Source organism: Chionomys nivalis, chromosome 12 (genome assembly GCF_950005125.1).
Source record: "Chionomys nivalis chromosome 12, mChiNiv1.1, whole genome shotgun sequence".
Lineage (NCBI taxonomy): Eukaryota > Metazoa > Chordata > Mammalia > Rodentia > Cricetidae > Chionomys > Chionomys nivalis.
Genome location: NC_080097.1, coordinates 17,986,050 through 18,003,206, shown reverse-complemented (window position 1 = coordinate 18,003,206; position 17,157 = coordinate 17,986,050). Strand labels below are relative to the sequence as shown.

General features: G+C 41.8%; 1 protein-coding gene across 8 annotated transcripts in view; it reads left to right on the top strand.

The window, feature by feature from the left end:
- Positions 1-17,157, top strand: part of Lmo7 (LIM domain 7) — a 195,728-nt gene that overhangs the window by 118,097 nt on the left and 60,474 nt on the right. For all 8 annotated transcript variants that reach the window (XM_057785730.1, XM_057785732.1, XM_057785729.1 and 5 more), the window contains one exon: positions 16,974-17,004. In XM_057785730.1, the coding sequence (XP_057641713.1) occupies positions 16,974-17,004 (31 nt within the window). The remainder of the gene's footprint in view (positions 1-16,973; positions 17,005-17,157) is intronic.

The following is a 17,157-nucleotide window of genomic DNA, read 5'->3' as shown; positions in this document are numbered from 1 at the left end:
ATTTTTCCTTTCCCTTTTTTTGGCTGAGGTGTTCTTCCCTGGAAACCATGGGGTGTTGGCGCTTATAGTGTGCTAAGTAGTCAACTCAGTGACCTTGACTGACCTTCAGATCCCTGGGCCAGGGTACCTTGAGTGCCAGCTTTGTGTGGTGCTTTCTGAAGCATGCCTAAGCACAGTGAGCTGTGTTGAGTGTTTTTATTTCTCAGTCAACACTTGAAAATCCTTGGCAGCAACTGCAGCCTCTGCACCAACTTTGAGATTCTTTGGGCCTTTTATTGTTTATTTTTAAACTCAAGTTGGATAAGGCTAGATGAATTATGTTTCAGTTTAATTTCCTTTTTTTTTTTATTTTCAGAAAAGTCGCCAAACTTGATGAAGCTGTCATTTGAATTCAGGTGGCACTTTAATTTGCTGTTTCTAGGGCAGTGACTTCTTGTGAGAGGGCTGCTTGTTGGTTCCCAGCTGCTCAGCAGCTCAGCCCCGAAATAATCACACAGAAACTGTTATTTAAATCACTGCTTGGCCCATTAGCTCTAGCTACTTCTTGGCTAACTCTCATATCTTAAGTTAACCCATCTCCATTCATCTGTGCATCAGCATGAGGTTGTGACCTACCAGCAAAGTTTCAGCACATCTGTGACTGGCAGCTCCATGGCTTCTCCCTGACTCCTCCTTCCTTCTACCTTGCTATAGGCCAAGCCAGTTTCTTTATTCATTAGCCAGTAAAAGCAACACATAGACAGAAGAACCTCCTACACCAGTGGCTGTCAGTACTTTACAGTTCTCAATATCATGTGTGTATATGATGTGTGTGAGACCACCATGGCATGTCTGGAGGTCAGGATGGACAGCTTTATGGAGGTGATTCTCTCCTTCCATTTTTACATGGATTCTGAGACTCAAACTCTGGGGAACATCAGGCTTTTGTAGCAGGCACCTTTAGCCACTGAGCCATTTCACCAGCCCAGATGTCAATCTTTTGATCTTTTTAGCTTGTATAAAAATCATCCAGATGATTTATCAAATTCTGTTACTAAACTTCTAATCCCAGAGAGGTTTGTCTTTTAAAAAGGAGGCATTATAGGCAAATACTGTATTGCATCTTTGAAAGAACAGAGGTTTTCATGTGATATTTAGGAGCGAGAATTGATAAGCTTCTGTGATGGGGAAATTGGAGTGGAAAGAAATGAGGTGTTTGTCTTGGGCCCTAACTTTTTGGTTCTGAGGCTGGAATTGGGGGCCCCTCACCAGGATGGTACAAGTGTAAAGGTGGAGATTCTTGAGGATTAGACAGTCCACCTGCTTAAGGAGTTAAGTTTTAAATTATGGCCAGGGCTAATGACAGACTATAAAGCAGAACACTGAGAAACGTTTCCTGGGAAGCAGTGGTCAATGTGGTTGGGATCAGATGTGGTGAATGGGAATGAAAGGACTCCGGGAATCATTTTATTTATTATCCTGGGAAGGTTTGGAAAAGTTATTCATAAATAAAACAAGAATTGGTGGTGCATACCTGTAATCCCAACACCTAGGTTTGTTAGCACATAAGATCTGTCTCAAAAGCAAACAACAGCTCCTAAAACCAAGGCACAAAATAACAAGATGAGAAAATTTACAGCAGCAAATATGTCAATTTGAAAGGCATCTAACTCACCGTCTGTTGTTTTTGAAAGTTGATTGACATACAGGGTTATATTAGCCTGCATTTTGAAAGCCAGTTATAATATTAAATTAAAGCATATTGACTCATTTTCAGTGGCGTATATACAACACTCGATAATACGCTCAGTCTTATTATAAATTCCTAATGTTAGATGAAAGCCCAAGTAGAAAATGGAAGGTTCATATTTGCATATATGCACACACACAAAGGTGGTATGTATTTAAGATAGATACTGTAGATAGTCAAAGAAAATTGCTTTTCAGGAATTATCAGAAACGAAGTAATGGATATTAAAAAGTATTAAAATATTAAAGCAGTTTTTCTTTGAGAGTCAATTACTTCTATTTCTAAGCTAGGTTAGATTTGGGAAACTTAAAAACATCTTTATGAAGAAAACATTTCTTATTTTGCCTTTCATGTAGTGTGTGTGTGTGTGCAATTTGTTATGGGAAATATTGTCTTCAATTAAAAAGCCCTTTTTCTAATCCAGGTGGAATAGATTTTTGTGAAAACATAGTAGCAGTATATAGTTTTGAGTTGAGTTTCACTGAAATTAAATACATCTGCTGTTGCTGGTAATCGTTGGCTCTGGATGAGAGTTAAATGGAGAATGAGGACTAAATGCCTTGATTTTCCACTGTTTGGTGCTCATAGACTGTGAATAAAGGTTTAGGTCAGATACTTTTGGGTTTATACTTTGCCTGTGTAAGACAGCACTATAGAGCTCTATCCCTGGGTGCAGAAGCCATCTTCTTAACTAGAAGAGATGTGACTGCTTGAGAGAGAGAGAGCCATGAGATTGGGCATGTTGATTTTTGATGTTCCCACAGAAGAAGGCTTCGGGAGGGCCATTGGACCCTCAATTGAGATCCTCTTCTTCCTCTCCTTCCTGTACTTTCCAGACATTTGTATACAATTCTTTCCTAATTGCACATAGTCTCAGGGTCTCAGGAGCTCCTTAGTATACAGACTATTAAAGAAGGTCCACGAGAGCTTGTAATAAAGGATAACACATGTTGGCTGAAGAATACTCACTGTAAGAAAGCTGTCGTGTTCCTCTGCTCTATGGCTGCTGGGATTTCAGCTTGGAGGAGGCAAGCTTTCTTTGGTCATCCCAAATCAAGGTTCATCCAACACCAGCCACCTCTACCATGCCACCCAAGTTCAACCACAGCGAGATCAAAAGCAATGTACTCGAGGTACCCTGGGGGTGAGGTCAGCACCACATCCGCCTTGGCCAATCTGGGTCTATATTTGAAAAAAGTTGGTAATGACATTGCCAAGGGAATCAGTGATTAGAAAGTGAAGCTGAACATCCAAGTACAGATAGGCTCAGATTGAGGTGATGCCTTCTGTCTCTACCCTGATCACCAAGCCTTCAAGGAGCCACCAAGAGACAGAAATAAGCGAAAGAACATTAAACACTGTGGAAATGTCACTTTAGACAAGATCGTCAACATTGCCTGGCTAGCTTAGTCAATAGAACACGAGACTCTTAATCTCACGGTCATGGGTTCAGGCCCCATGTTGGGTGCCAGAATGTAGCATAATTAAAGGAAGTCCTTAAGAGCCTGTAATAAAGGATAACAAATGTTTATTGGAGAAAATTGCTGCAGGTGGTAGAACGTTTGCCTAACAAGCACAAGGCCCTGGGTTCAGTCTTCAGCTTGGTGGGGGGTGGGGGGGAAGAAAGCTGCATTGTTCCTCTGTTCTGTGGGCACTGGAAATTATGAACTGAACTCTGACCACCAACCAAGCGAAAGGGAAAAGGGCTGAGTATGCTTTCTGTCTGTGCTTATAGTACCTCAGACTATGCCCTAATGGGCTGATATCTAAGAGGCTGTTGGCTGAATGAATTCCCACAACAGAAGTCTCCATGAGCATTAGGGAAAGAGATCTTAATGGTGCAGCATTTGGGGTTATCCCCTTTACTGAAAGAAGCCCAGCCCATACTCTGTAAGCCTCATAAACTCATTGGATCTTTAAGCTGGACTTTGGAGGAATCATATTTTCATTTGTTGTTGGAATGTTGTTTATGTCCCCACAGAGAAAGGTTCGTAGGAACACTTGACAGGGCATGACAAAACCGTCAATGAATTTTGGAAGAGCAACGATACAGTTCATGTTATGGGTAATGAGACAAAGCTGAAGCCGAGCTGTCTGAGGGTGGAGTGTCTGCCCCAGGACTCCTGACATGGCTGTCTTTGTGTGTGAAGTGGTATGTCTCCTTGCTGTAGAAGCATATGCAAGGACCTTGCTTTGTGTAATAAAACATGACTGTTAGTATTACTGAGGCTGACAAACCAGCATTGGTTTTAAATTGCTATGGTAATTAATCCTTGGCACAAATAAAATCATGGGAAGTACAGTTTTTGCTCATTTTGTTTTCTATTTAGGGCTTATTCCTGTAAACATTAAAGAGGAGCTTACAAAGAATAGATATATAGGACAGAATAACTTATTACACAAAACTTGAAGACTAGTGTTCTTTTAGGAAAGATCTGAGATTTTCATTTATCTATTTGTAGGGGCCAGAAGTCAGTTCCTGCCCTCAATTATGTTATGGCTGGCCTCTGTCCTGCAGCTGTGCTATGTAGTCTAGGCTAGACACCAGGAAGCTACTGTGCAATCCTCCTGTCTCACAGGAGGAGTAAAGAGACTGTAGACATGTGGCACGGTACCCTGCTTTTTATATGGAGTCTTGGACAGGCCTCAGGTCATCAGTCTTGCATGGCAGGCACATTTACTCATTGAGCAAACTCCTTGGCCTAGATGTCAAATTTTCAAGCAAGTTATGCTTATAAGCAAGGAAGAATAATACAAAACATGTTATAGCGATGGTTTGGTATGTGTTGTTTTGATTATATAAGGTTTATGTTACAAAGAACATATTTAACACTTACATTACAGCTAAGGAATTAGTGTTATGATATAATAGCTTACAGAAGACAATTTACATCTTTTTATGCTTTATAATAGTGGTTCTCAACCTGTTGTTGTTTGTGACCCTTTTTTGGTTATATATCAGATACCTTGCATATCAGATACTTACATTATAATTGTTAACAGTAGCAAAATTATAATTATGAAGTAGCACTTCCCACCTAAAAGCTTCCACGTGATAGACAAGTGCTGTGCTACACCCTCAGTCCCTCATATTTCATAAGACTGAAAAAAAAGTATCTGTTTTCTTAAAGACACACACATGTGCATGTGTGCATGCACACACACACATGCACACTTGTGTCTGGGCGTTTCATCTGCTTCTATGTCTGTGTACCATCTCCATGAATTGTCCTCAGAATTCCTTGAAAACTGGAAATGGTTGTTAGTTGCCATAAGGGTTCATAGAATTGAATTCAGGCCCTCTGGAAGAGCAGCCAGTGCTCTAAACCACTGAGCCATCTCTCCAGTCAGAAAAAAAAAGTTCTTTAGGAAGCTAAGTGCTGTTGCCATACCGTTGTATACTCTGATAATCTTACTTTGCTCTCTTTGTGATGCTGAGGACGAATTGCTTTCTATATACTGGTCAAGTGTTTCAGCACAGAGCTGCACTTTGATTTCTCTTTCTTTGATTACAGTTGTCCACACTCTCTAACTCAGTCTATCTACACTTAGGGCCTGGTAGCACGAAGGGACAGGAAATTTTTTTTTTTTTGGTTTTTCTTTCTTATTTTATTACTTTATAAATAATGCCATTCAAAGATTCCACTTCCTCCCCTTCTCCCACTTCCATCCCACTCCTCCACTCACCCTTTCTTCCTTCCCCTCCAGTCCTAAGAGATGGCCCAGTACCCTGCCCTGTGGAAAGTCCAAGGCCCTCCCCACTCTATCCAGGTCGAGGAAGGTGTGCATCCATATAGACTAGGATCCCAAAAATCCAGTACATGCAGTAGAGAAAAATCCCACTGTCCTTATCATGGGCTTCTCAGTCTACACCCATTGTCAGTCACATTCAGAGTCCAGTTTGATCCCATGCTTGCTCAGTCCCAGTCCAGCTGGATTTGGTGAGCTCCCATTAGATCAGGCACACTGTCTCAGTGGGTGGACCAACCCATCGCGGTCCTGACTTCCTTGCTCATCTTCTCCCTCCTTTTGTTCTTCAACTGGACCTTAGGAGCTCAGTCCAGTGCTCTGATGTGGGTCTTGGGACAGGAAATTCTTTGCGGTTGCATTATCTCTTGGATGATTATTATCATGCTATCTCATTTACTACAAGTCTTTTGAGAAGACCTTTGAGAACTTTCCATCAGTGGAAAGCTCAGATGAGCTCCATCCAGGGTGGTAAAACACATCTCTCTCTTTTTTTCTTTTTTAAAAGAAGCAAACTATTTTTTTTTTCATTTTATATACCAATCCAAGTTCCCACTTCCTCCCCTCCTCCCATTTCCTCTACATACCACCCTCACCCCACCCCATCCACTCCTCAGAGAGGGGAAGGCACATTGCTTTGGGAAAGGTCCAAAGCTCTTCCTACTATAGCTAGGCTGAGCAAAGTATTCATCTAAAAAGAATAGGTTCCCAAAAAGTCAGTACCACACATCTCTTAAGGAGCTTCTGTCTTTTGTGTTTCGAAGATAGATTCAGGAAGGACATTGATGGTGACCTGTGTAGGCTTTGAACCCGATGTTTTGAGAAAGAATACATAGCCATATTTTGAGAGAGTCCTAACAGGATTGAGAAGTAAATGCTTTTTGATTATCATTATTTTTTAAAAGTGAAAATAGAAGCGTTTATGACTACTGAGGCAGGGTCTTGAGGCCGCTTGGAAATCACACAACTTAATAGCTGTTCAAGCTTGGAAATGCTTTATTTTATTTTATTTCTTTTACTTTTGGAGTCTATTTCTTAATTTCTAAATCATTAGCTTGAAGTGGATTAAATGACATAACAACACAGAGCAAGATGAAAATGCTTAATAGATACATCATTCTGATTCTATGCGTTAAGTCGTTAAGTATAAAGTGGTATATCAAAAAGCACTGTTGGAAGATGGTTCCTTAAAAGCATTAGTCTTAAAAATGCCAAAACATTTAAAGAGTGAAAAATTCAAAGTACGAGGAAAATAGATCTCTTGGTTGAGATTTTCTCAAAATTTTAATTCTGCACACATTTGTGAAGACAGCAAAGCACATAGTACTTTTCTAATTTCTTTTCACCCTGAAGTCCTGTCATGTTGGTGCTTCTTTCTTGACACACAACTGTTGAAGGGAAATGTTTCAGTTGGCACGTGATTGATGCTCAACTACAATAAACCTCCCACGCAGAAGACTTGAATTTATAGATTATGGTTGAAGCCGAGCATGGGCTCAAGTTTAGAGGGACACCTTCAGAGTTGGAGTTCAGTGTTCTAACAAGCGGTGTCTTACAACTATGAGTGGTTCTGAGGAGCTTTCCATTAGTGTCAGTATTTGATCCTGCACGTTTCCCTTTGCTGAGCGATGCTCTCAGTGATGTAATAACTGTGTTTGGGGCATGTGGGTAAGCTATGAAGGATAAGAATGTACCAGGAAATCCTCAGATTCCCTCATCTAACCCTCTCAGGAGCATTAAGGACAAGGCCCTCACTTCCTTGTTTTCCTTTGCTGCAGAGGGCACTGCTATCACTTTGGGTGGTCCTCCCTTGGTCACTTGACCTGTTTCTCTTCTAAACCCTTCCATGTTGCCTTTTTAGGGCTCCATACTTTGATGTCTCCACTGTGAATACTCATTTTTCAGGTGATGTCGTTCAGTTGTAGAACTTACATTTTCACCTGTATGCTGGCTACTCTCCAAACGTTCCCCCTCCATAGATTTCTGCCTTGAATATCTTACTTGACTGTGTTACCTGTGACCTACAGTGTTTCGGCTTTTCCTGATGACTTGACCATCATATCTAACCTCAAATCCACTATCTCTGTTGCTTTGGCTACCTTGCATTGTTGGGTACAGGAGAAAAGATGTGGTTAGGGGATTTTCTGTTCTCTCTGAACAGTTTATACAGTTGAGTGTCCTCACTCTAATAACCAGATCGTACACAGTCATTCTCAATCTGTGTTCAGTAGTTGTGTTCTACTTACGTTTGTCATTTGATGATATATAGTCTCAATTGTGACGCTGGCTTTATGTCATAGCAAGCTGATAGCAAAGTAGAAGAGAAGAGGTACGTACGTGATCTTTGGCTCAGAGAATTTAGACTAAAACCCGCCTCTTAGCTCCTGAAATGGCATTCTTAATTTGTATTAAATGGTACCATGTGCTAAGGGTCTTTGAATGCTTGATTTTTCTCCCTTCCCCTTTAAATAAAACTGTTTTATGTTGTGTGGGAGGGATGTGAAATTTAATAAGTTATTTTTAAAAGAAGGTACTTAGTCATAGATGATTGGAATAAGCGTTCTGTTGCTAGGGCAAAACCGGTTGAATTTCTGAGAGTTCTTTTTTTTCCCATAGGTAAGTATTGATACTAGACTTATGTATTTGTGCTCACTCTCTCTGGGGTAGTGGTATTTTCCTGGTGGTGTTCTTGTGGTTCCGCACTAGCCAGATAGAGCTGTGCTCTGTAGAAATGACAGATCTCCAACTTCACTGGGAAGCTGTCAATGGGAAGGCAGCTCCATTTATAGTCTGAAGGTGGGAGGGAAGAAAGGAGAATTTGAATTGCTTTCCTTTGGTGCAGTTTGCTTTTTTGAGAGAAGGAAAGAACGGGTGAAATGTTCTAAGAATTCATCTCTAACTTCTTTTGTTCTCACTTCCCTTTGACGCAGTGGAAGGTGCTAGTGTGTGTTCTATTTTAAATGATGGGATGGATGGGCTCCATTATTAGAGCTTCCATTAATAGAAAAGGAGCTGCAACCTGATGGATTCCTAGGTCCTTAATTGGACTCTGGCATTCTGAATGGAAATGACCCCTTTCTTTTGAGGTAGTAGTGTTGGAAATTTTTTACATGTGTCTCTTAAAGAGCCCTTCAGTGTTCCACTGTTGATCAGAACTCATAGATTTCCCTCCCCTTTGAACACAGACTGACTTGTGGTGTGTGCAATATTAATGTTTTGGCTGGGGAGAGGGCTCAGTTGGTGAGAGCACGGGCTCTCCAAGCACCAGGACCTGTGTTAGAAGCCCTAACACCGGAGTAAAATACTGGGCATGACTGCACGAGTCTCTAACCCCAGGATTGAGGGACAGGGAGAAGCAGATTCTGAGAGCCCTCTGGCCAGCCAGCCTAGATAAAAGGGGAGCTTTGGGTTCAGTGAGAGGCTATGATAGTTTGAATGTAATTGCCCCCAGAAGCTCATTTGGAGTGGCACTATGAGGAGGTGTGGCTTTGTTGAAGGAAGTGTATCAGGAGTGGCACTATGAGGAGGTGTGGCTTTGTTGAAGGAAGTGTGTCACTGTGGAGGTGGGCTTTGAGGTCTCACGTATGTTCAAGCCACACCCAGTATCTCAGTTCATTTCCTGTTGCCTGTGGATCAAGATGTAGGATTCTCTCCAGCACCATATCTGCCTGCATGCTGTCATGGCACACTATGATGCTAAGGGACTAAACCTCTGAAACAGTAAGTCACCCTGTTAAATGTTACTATGGTCATGGTGTCTCTTCACAGCAATAGAAACTCAGATTAAGACAGAGACCTTAGCGCAAGACGGTGAGGCAGAGCTATTGTTGAAGATACATATAACATATGCATGTACATACAAACACATATTTTAATACATACAACCTGTACTTATAGTCCATACACATACCATATAACACACAAGCATACATGCACAAACATAAACACATCCAAATATAAGATAACACATACCATAACACACATATAAACAAACAATATATATATAATTGTATACACATACTCACCACTCATACATACACACATACATACATACAAACACAAAGACATACAAGCACAAATGGTGTTACTTACTATGATTTTTGTCAGTGCAGAAGCAGTAGTTTTGGGAGTAGGATGCTCCTGGTGCCATGGCTCTGCTCTCCGGGATGGTTGGGTGATGCAGTTACTGGGGTGGATTAGAGAGAGTAGGAGCAGTCCTGACGAAAGGAGTTGCTTGGTTCCCTTCTCTTCTTTTCCTCTACCCCTTCTTTCTCACGTTCCATCGCTCTAGATGTCAGGTCTCTATACCTTAGACTTCCAAATCTCCAGAACAGTAGGAAATGAACTCATAATTGACCCCGTCTGTGTTCTGTCCTAGGAACACAGAACAGGCATAGGCACAGCCACCCCATCCTTAGAAGCACATCTGCTTGAGTTGTCCCTGCTGTTTCCCGCCACCCCTCCCCCACCTCCACCCTCACCTCAGGCATATCTAGTGTGTTTAAACCACATACTTTCTGCACCCATTTTTCTTCTTTTGGATTCCTGTGGAAATCAGCCTTCAGGACCTCATTCCTCTTTGTCTTTTTATTCATTTCTCTTTTTAAAGTGGTGAACAGGTGTCCAGCACTGGAAGCAGCAGTTGGAAAGTAGAGATTACTTGGTGGTTTGGAGGGAGACCAAGTATCTAGGGAGGTCAGCTTCTCTGATGTCAACATAGTTTCCCAAAAGGCAACACCCAGGTCAGCTGGTGCCACCCAGGGCAGGGCCAGGCTGGGCTGGGTCTCCAGGAAGCTTCCTGGCTTTGCTCTGGGAAATACCCTGGGGATATAAGCATTTGATCAGCTGCACTTACTCTTCTAGCAGAGGGAGCCAAGGAAACTCATTCTGGTAGCAGGGAGGAGACTGAACCTGGTATGTGACTATGTAGAGCTCCTGGGAGAACAGCAAGACTTTGTCAAGATTTACTTTTTGTTTGGACAGAAGAGGCCTGGATTGGTGGTAGGTGGGACCAGGATTTTTAAAAATTACTTATTTTTTAATTTATGTAAATGGAGAAGGGTCTTTGTGTACCATGGTGAGCTTATGGAGGTTGGAGGGAAACAAGCAGGAGTTGGTTCCCTTCTTCCATCCTGTGGGATCCTGGGATGGAGTTTAGTTAATCAGTCTGGGCAGGAAGAGCCCTCACCTGCTGAGCTATCTCCTTGGTCCTAAGCCAGACTTTCTACTGTGTTAAGTTTCTGCCTCGGAAGGGATCTTTTTCTACTTTACATAATGAATTCCAGCATCAGTCTTTGGTTGCATGTTTCCCTGGGTAATGGTACAGTCAGAGCTACACTTGATGATAACCGAGATTGACCTTGAAAGTGGAGGTTGAGAATTGGGAAGACGAGGTAGTTTGGGAGGAGGAGTCATCTCTTAGGGAATTAAGGCGTTGGGTCGAAGTGGAAGATTGGGCCTTTCTGTAGCGTGTGAGACTGGGTGGTGTCTTGAGTGGAAAATGAGTCCTGAGTCATGGAGAAAATCAGAGGAAGGGGGATTCTGTGTCAGATGCTGTGGAGCCTGACTTGTGAGGTAATTTCCTCCCGTCTCTTGGCACTTAATCAGCTATGCTAGCTCTGTGAGTGGAGATACGACAAGCCCTCAGACGCTGTCCTTGTCAGTCCCATGAAGAATTCTCTGGTAAAGCACGTGCTGGGCTGGCTCCAGTTTCCCCATCCCTGAGGTGAGCAGGCAAGGTTGTGGTATGTACAGTGAGTGGGCCCAGAGTTCACACTTTGAAGGACTTTCAGAGCTACTTTGTATGGAGCAGTAGATTGCCACTGGCTGGCACCCACTGGCGAATTATGATCTCTTCAGTTAACATTTTGCTCTCAAGCTGCTAGCATATGATGGAAGAGGGCTTCTCGGCTGTTTAGATATTTCTCCCCTCCAGTGATGAAGTTCTGGAAAACTTAAAGGAAATTCAGCCACAGCAGGCTCTGGTAACCTAAGGATGAGTGGAGAGGGTTGGCATGGTGCCAGTGAAGATACGTGGATGATGATTGTACCTGAGTGCCTCACCCTGTGTTCACATTCTTCTAGATGTAATTTCTGATCCTCATTTAAAGATATCCATATTAAGAAGTCAGAGAAAGCCGGGCGGTGGTGGCTCACGCCTTTAATCCCAGCACTCGGGAGGCAGAGGCAGGCGGATCTCTGTGAGTTCGAGACCAGCCTGGTCTACAAGAGCTAGTTCCAGGACAGGCTCCCAAACCACAGAGAAACCCTGTCTCGAAAATCCAAATAAATAAATAAATAAATAAAATAAATAAAAGAAGTCAGAGAAAGTATGCTATGAAAGAGTATTGAAAATTATGACTCATTCAACTGTGTCTCTTCGAAGGCGTAAGTTGGAGGGAGAGGCTTCTGTGTAAGGGAAAGTAAGGGGAAAGGTGACCAGCTCCCAACTACTACCCCTAATCCAATAGGCCAGTTGAGGTAAATGTGATAATTAGGGACAGCATTAGAATGTTCATTTCCCCGCCAGGCCAGGGTTAAGAAGTTTGAATGTCATTGATTCCCAGTGAGACTAGGCTCCTGTTTTACAGGCGAGGATTTGGAGTGGTGAGCTCACAAGACCAGTTTCTCACAGATGATTAAAAGGGAGCAAGGGTACCCCAAGAAGGGCCTTCTGAGCCGAATTGGCTCCCCATGGGAGGATCTCACCTCCCAGCTCTTCAGCAGAGTCAGAGCATCTGTGTGGACTTCTATTTTCCTGATCTGATTAAAATGTGCTTTTTTTTTATTGATTCAGACCAGTGTTTAAAATCTTTGAGTAGTAAGGAGAGGACCAATGCTATGGCTTTGAAGTTCTGTATATACTATGTAGCTGCTAGGGTCAGATGATTGGCAGCTGTGTGAACCCACAGCTGGCACAGTTTGGAGGGTCATGATAGATAAAGGTGTGCCAATCCTTGGTCAGGCAGCAAAGTGATTTCTAGTACTGTTCAATTAACACAATGGAGCAGCTAGCTCTGCTCGCTATTTTGTGAATATTAAATGTTGTAAATGTTGTATTTAAAGATAGGGCCTGGTCTGGGGATTAAATAAGGGATGTCTCTGTATTTGAGATAGTCAGTTTTGAATATTATATGAATATTATCCCTTTATCCTATTTACAGAAATATTTATATATATGTCTATTTTTCCCTATTATCACCACGCTAGTTCTGGTCTGCTTTCCTGTTTTTGTGTGTCTCTGGTTTGGTTATTGATACTTGGCTTTGCAAAACTGGGTTTGACTGCAGTGTCACAGGAGACCTGGAGGCTGGGAGGTGGCTCAGTATATAGCTCTGTGAGCATGGGGACCTGAGTTTGAATTCCCAGCACCCAACTGGAAATGTCTGCCTGGCTGTTTGGGGCTGGAACACTAGCCTTGGAGTCTTGGGTTCCAAGAGTTTACTGGCAAGGTAGCTATTCATCTAAATAATGAGGTTTTGGTTCAGTGAGAGACCCTGTCTCAAAAGACAGTGAGGTGCAGAACCATAGCAGAAGATGCCTAGTGTCCTCCTATGGTCTTCATAGGGGTGTTCATAATTTTATGTCCTTCAACCCTAACTGTGAGCAGCAGTGAAATCTGAGTAAAATTGGATAAATGTTAAAAGTAACCTGATGCAATTTGATTCTTTTTCAACATCATATGAATATTCAAGAGTGCCTAGGTCAGTGGTTCTCAACCTGTGGGTCACGACCCCTTTTGTAGTCGACCGACCCTTTGGCAGGGGCCACTTAAGACCATTGAAAAACACATATATTTACATTACAATTCATAACAGTAGTAAAATTACAATTATGAATTAGCAACAAAAATAATTTTATGGTTGAGGGGGTCGCCACGACACAAGAAACTATTAAAGGGTTGAAATATTAGGAAGGTCGAGAACCACTGTTCTGGGTATTTGTTTTAAACCTTTTCTTGACAACTTGCCTTTCCAACGTCAAACAAATGCATTCGACGAATGGGAACATTTGTGTGTCTTGCATTATGCTGAGCATATGAAATATTTTTATGCGTTTCCAAGTAGGTAGACCCTTTATTCTTGTACTAGAGAGAACAGTGAGCAGAACCTTACAGAACTTTTTATGCTCATATTGGTCAAAAACATTTAAAAGAATGAAGGACTAGAGAGGCTATTCAATGGCAGAATGCTTGCCTGTCATGAAGGCCCAGGTTTGATTCTCAGCACCACAAAAACATACACATGCAGGCTGAAGACGGTTGCAAATATAGGATAAGAAGAGGGTAAGGTGAGGTTTGGGAGTGTCATATTAGGCTAGTTGCAACTTAGATGTCTGAGTGCAGCCCAGGACTTCACTAGGAGGCTCTTGTGGGAAGAGAGGAGAGAAGAGAGTCTTCCCTCCCTGGGTCATAGTCCGAGGACTAGTCTTGAGGAGGTTAACATTCCTATTTTGTTTATTTCCTCTTTATCTCTAGATTATCGATAAGAGGAAATGGTCTAATAGAGAGCCCATGGGACCTACTTCTGGCCCTACAGTGCTCCCTCCAGCATCGTGTCATGGCTTGCCCATTTTAGACACAATGGCACTGGTGGAGTCACTCAGGCAGGCACACTTTACTTTCAGTTTCTGGCTGTGACTTGTTACCTTGAGCTTCCTCTCTCTACTTGTTAATTTAAAAGGTCTAGGGCCGTGCCTTGTGGCCACCCACTGGGGTGTGTGTGTGTCAGTGTGAACTCTGCTCCAGCAATCTAGGGCCATGTGAATTCCTGGTATTACGTGTTTCAGCGATAGGAGGATAATTTGGCTGGCCTGTGTGTCTTTGTGTTCTGGGGCACGTTGTAAATGTTCATACTTAGAAAGGAATGTAAAGTGAAGGGCAGAAATGCAAGGTCACTGCACACGGACACATGACCAGCCTTGCCTTGTGTTTTCAAAGATGGCTTATCATTATAAAAAAGGCGCAGCCAGATGGATTGGAAACGATTATTGCAAGCTATTGAAAGGAGGTAGGCCTTCGGAAGGGCTCTGTGATCCTGATGCTCAAGTGTGCTTATGATAAAAATGGGATCATTCTCTGAGGCCCTGTAATATGAACCACAAATATATATTTGATATATATCTTTGATACACACACACACACACACACACATATATATATCAATTTATTAAGTGGTGCAATGGGGGAACAGATTCATGGATATAGGACAAGGTATAATCAGTTGCAGAGTCCTTCTATTTTGCCCAGGGTTGCTTGGACCTATCACACACTGCTTCATACCACCTAACCCAGTCTTTACAACCCAAGAGACAAGAGAGTGTGTGACCTCTCTCTCTCCTCTCTTAATTGGTCACAGCGGCAGACAGGAAGCCACACCCTAGGGCTGGCATCCCAAGGCTATTGGCGTAATGAATTACCACAAGACCCCACAAATCTTTAAGAGACTGCATGGTACTTCTGTACTCTGGCTAATTTCCTATTCGAAGTGATACATTGATCATCATTAGAACAAAAGCCTGTGAGTTCACAATAGTTTCTAGTGATATTTCCACTTCGAGTTCCGAAACAGAATGCTGTTCATCTTTACAAGACGACTTTCTCTTAATTGAAGACATAAATTATAATTTGAGTGCTTTGGCTGTGAAATTTCTCCAGATTTTTTTTGAAGTATAGTACACAGACAAAAACATATGTCTTGCATAACTCCCAGCTCGACTCCCAAGGGCTCAGAGGATGGCTCAGTTGGTAAACTTATTGCCCTGCAAGCACGAAGTGTTGAGTTTGAATCCAGAACTCATGTCTAAAAAATAACCCATAAACTGATAAATTTACAGGTTGAAGATTCCTTGGAAGGAAAACACAGGTAACCGGTGTCCAGCCCAAAATTCAGATTCCCAGTATTGGAGAAGCCTTGCTCTCTGTCACTGCCCCTCCCATTCTCTATCCCAAGGGTACCAAATACTGTCTTGAGCTTAGCAGTGGATTTTTCTTTTGCTTTGCTTATTTTAGTACTTTTATATTAATCTATCCATGCTATCTGTACTCTTCCCTTCCCATTGCTTGTGATACTGAACCATACAGTTAAATGAAGCTGCAGACTGTTCAATCCCACTGCCGTCTAGTGCGTCATTGTGTACATATTCCATGACATAAGGCTGCTGCGAAGTCTCCCGTATATGATTTTTGCTAAACAAATAAAAACACTGTTCTTGACTGTTAGCCTGGAAATGGAGTTACTGGGCTGTGGGCTATGGGCATATTTACTTTAAGTTGATGCTAACAAATAGGATCACAGTATAAATCCATCAATCCATCAGCTGTTTCTACCAGCAGTGTGAGGGCTGTTGGTGGTTTTTTTTTTTTTTTTGCGGAGGAGGGGATAGGAGTTACATAAGTTTATTTTGTTTCATGTTTGTTCTGTGAAAACGAACTGGTAGATCCTGGAAAGCTGAGTTCAGCTTTCGTCTCTGTATTCATTCTCACCCCGTTTTTCTTATGAGTGGATGTGTGTTATACATGCTACATGCTTGATGCATGGAGTATATTCCATATATGTTGACAGCAAATACATGTGAATATTTTTTCCTTTGCTACTTACAGTTATGCTGAAAAGCTATCTGAGATGCCATCTAGCTCAGGTTTCTGCAGTGTGGTTCTCACTGATGCCCTGTGTTGCTAATGATGGAAATACATCAGTGCTTGAGAGAGGCCCAATCTGTCTGTTACACACTATTCAGTCTCTTCAAAACTGATGTGCTATCTGCTTCCTTTTTGACGTCTTCATAAACATCTTGCTCTTTTACAGGCCAACAAAAATGTCCAGTGTGTCTGTAATAGAATTCAGACTCTTCAGGTCAAAGTTACTGGCTGCATATTTTTTTTTTTTGAGATAAGATATCACTAGCTCTGGTTGGAATTCACTAGACCCTAGGAACCTTGAACTCTCAGACATTTTCCTATTTCTCCCTCACCAGTAATGGGGTCAAAGCCATCAGATCCCATTCCTGCTTCACGGCCCATTTTTAAAACTGAAATTTTCATCTTCTGCAGGGTCAGGTTTCTTAAGCAGTGTGCAGAGGGTTTTCTTGGGGGAAAACCTATGGACAGCAGAGGGGAAAGCTCAGTGCAAAGCCGTTTGCTTGCTTTTCTCCTCCCAGTTGTGTGTTCCCCAATTTCCCTGTCATATGTGTGCTTTGATTTCTGCTTAGAATCTTCAGATTGCGTTTAAATGCTATTACAGAAAACTGAATAATTCATTAGACCATCATGGATAAAACAAGAAACAGAGCAAATGGCTTTATTATTATTATCATTTAAGAAAACTCACTGTAATATTTAGACCCATGACTATGGAAAATTCTTGTGCTTTGTGCTCTAAGATTTCTGAGTATCCAAGATGATTTTAATACTGATGGACCTTATAATGAAAATAAATTTGACTTATAGTTAATAATTTAAGGTTCATGGATATAATCAATATTGTCTCTTTCTTTACAGGCAAGAAGAGACTGACAGGAGATTGAAAAATGTAAGTTTTATAAATAGTTTTTCATTTATGTTTTGCAAAATCATAGTGGATCTAAGAATATACTCTGTGTCATGTCTTCTGATTAAAATTTAGCTAGAAACCAACCAGTTAGAGTCTAAGTGTTGTTATGTATATATTATATATATATATATA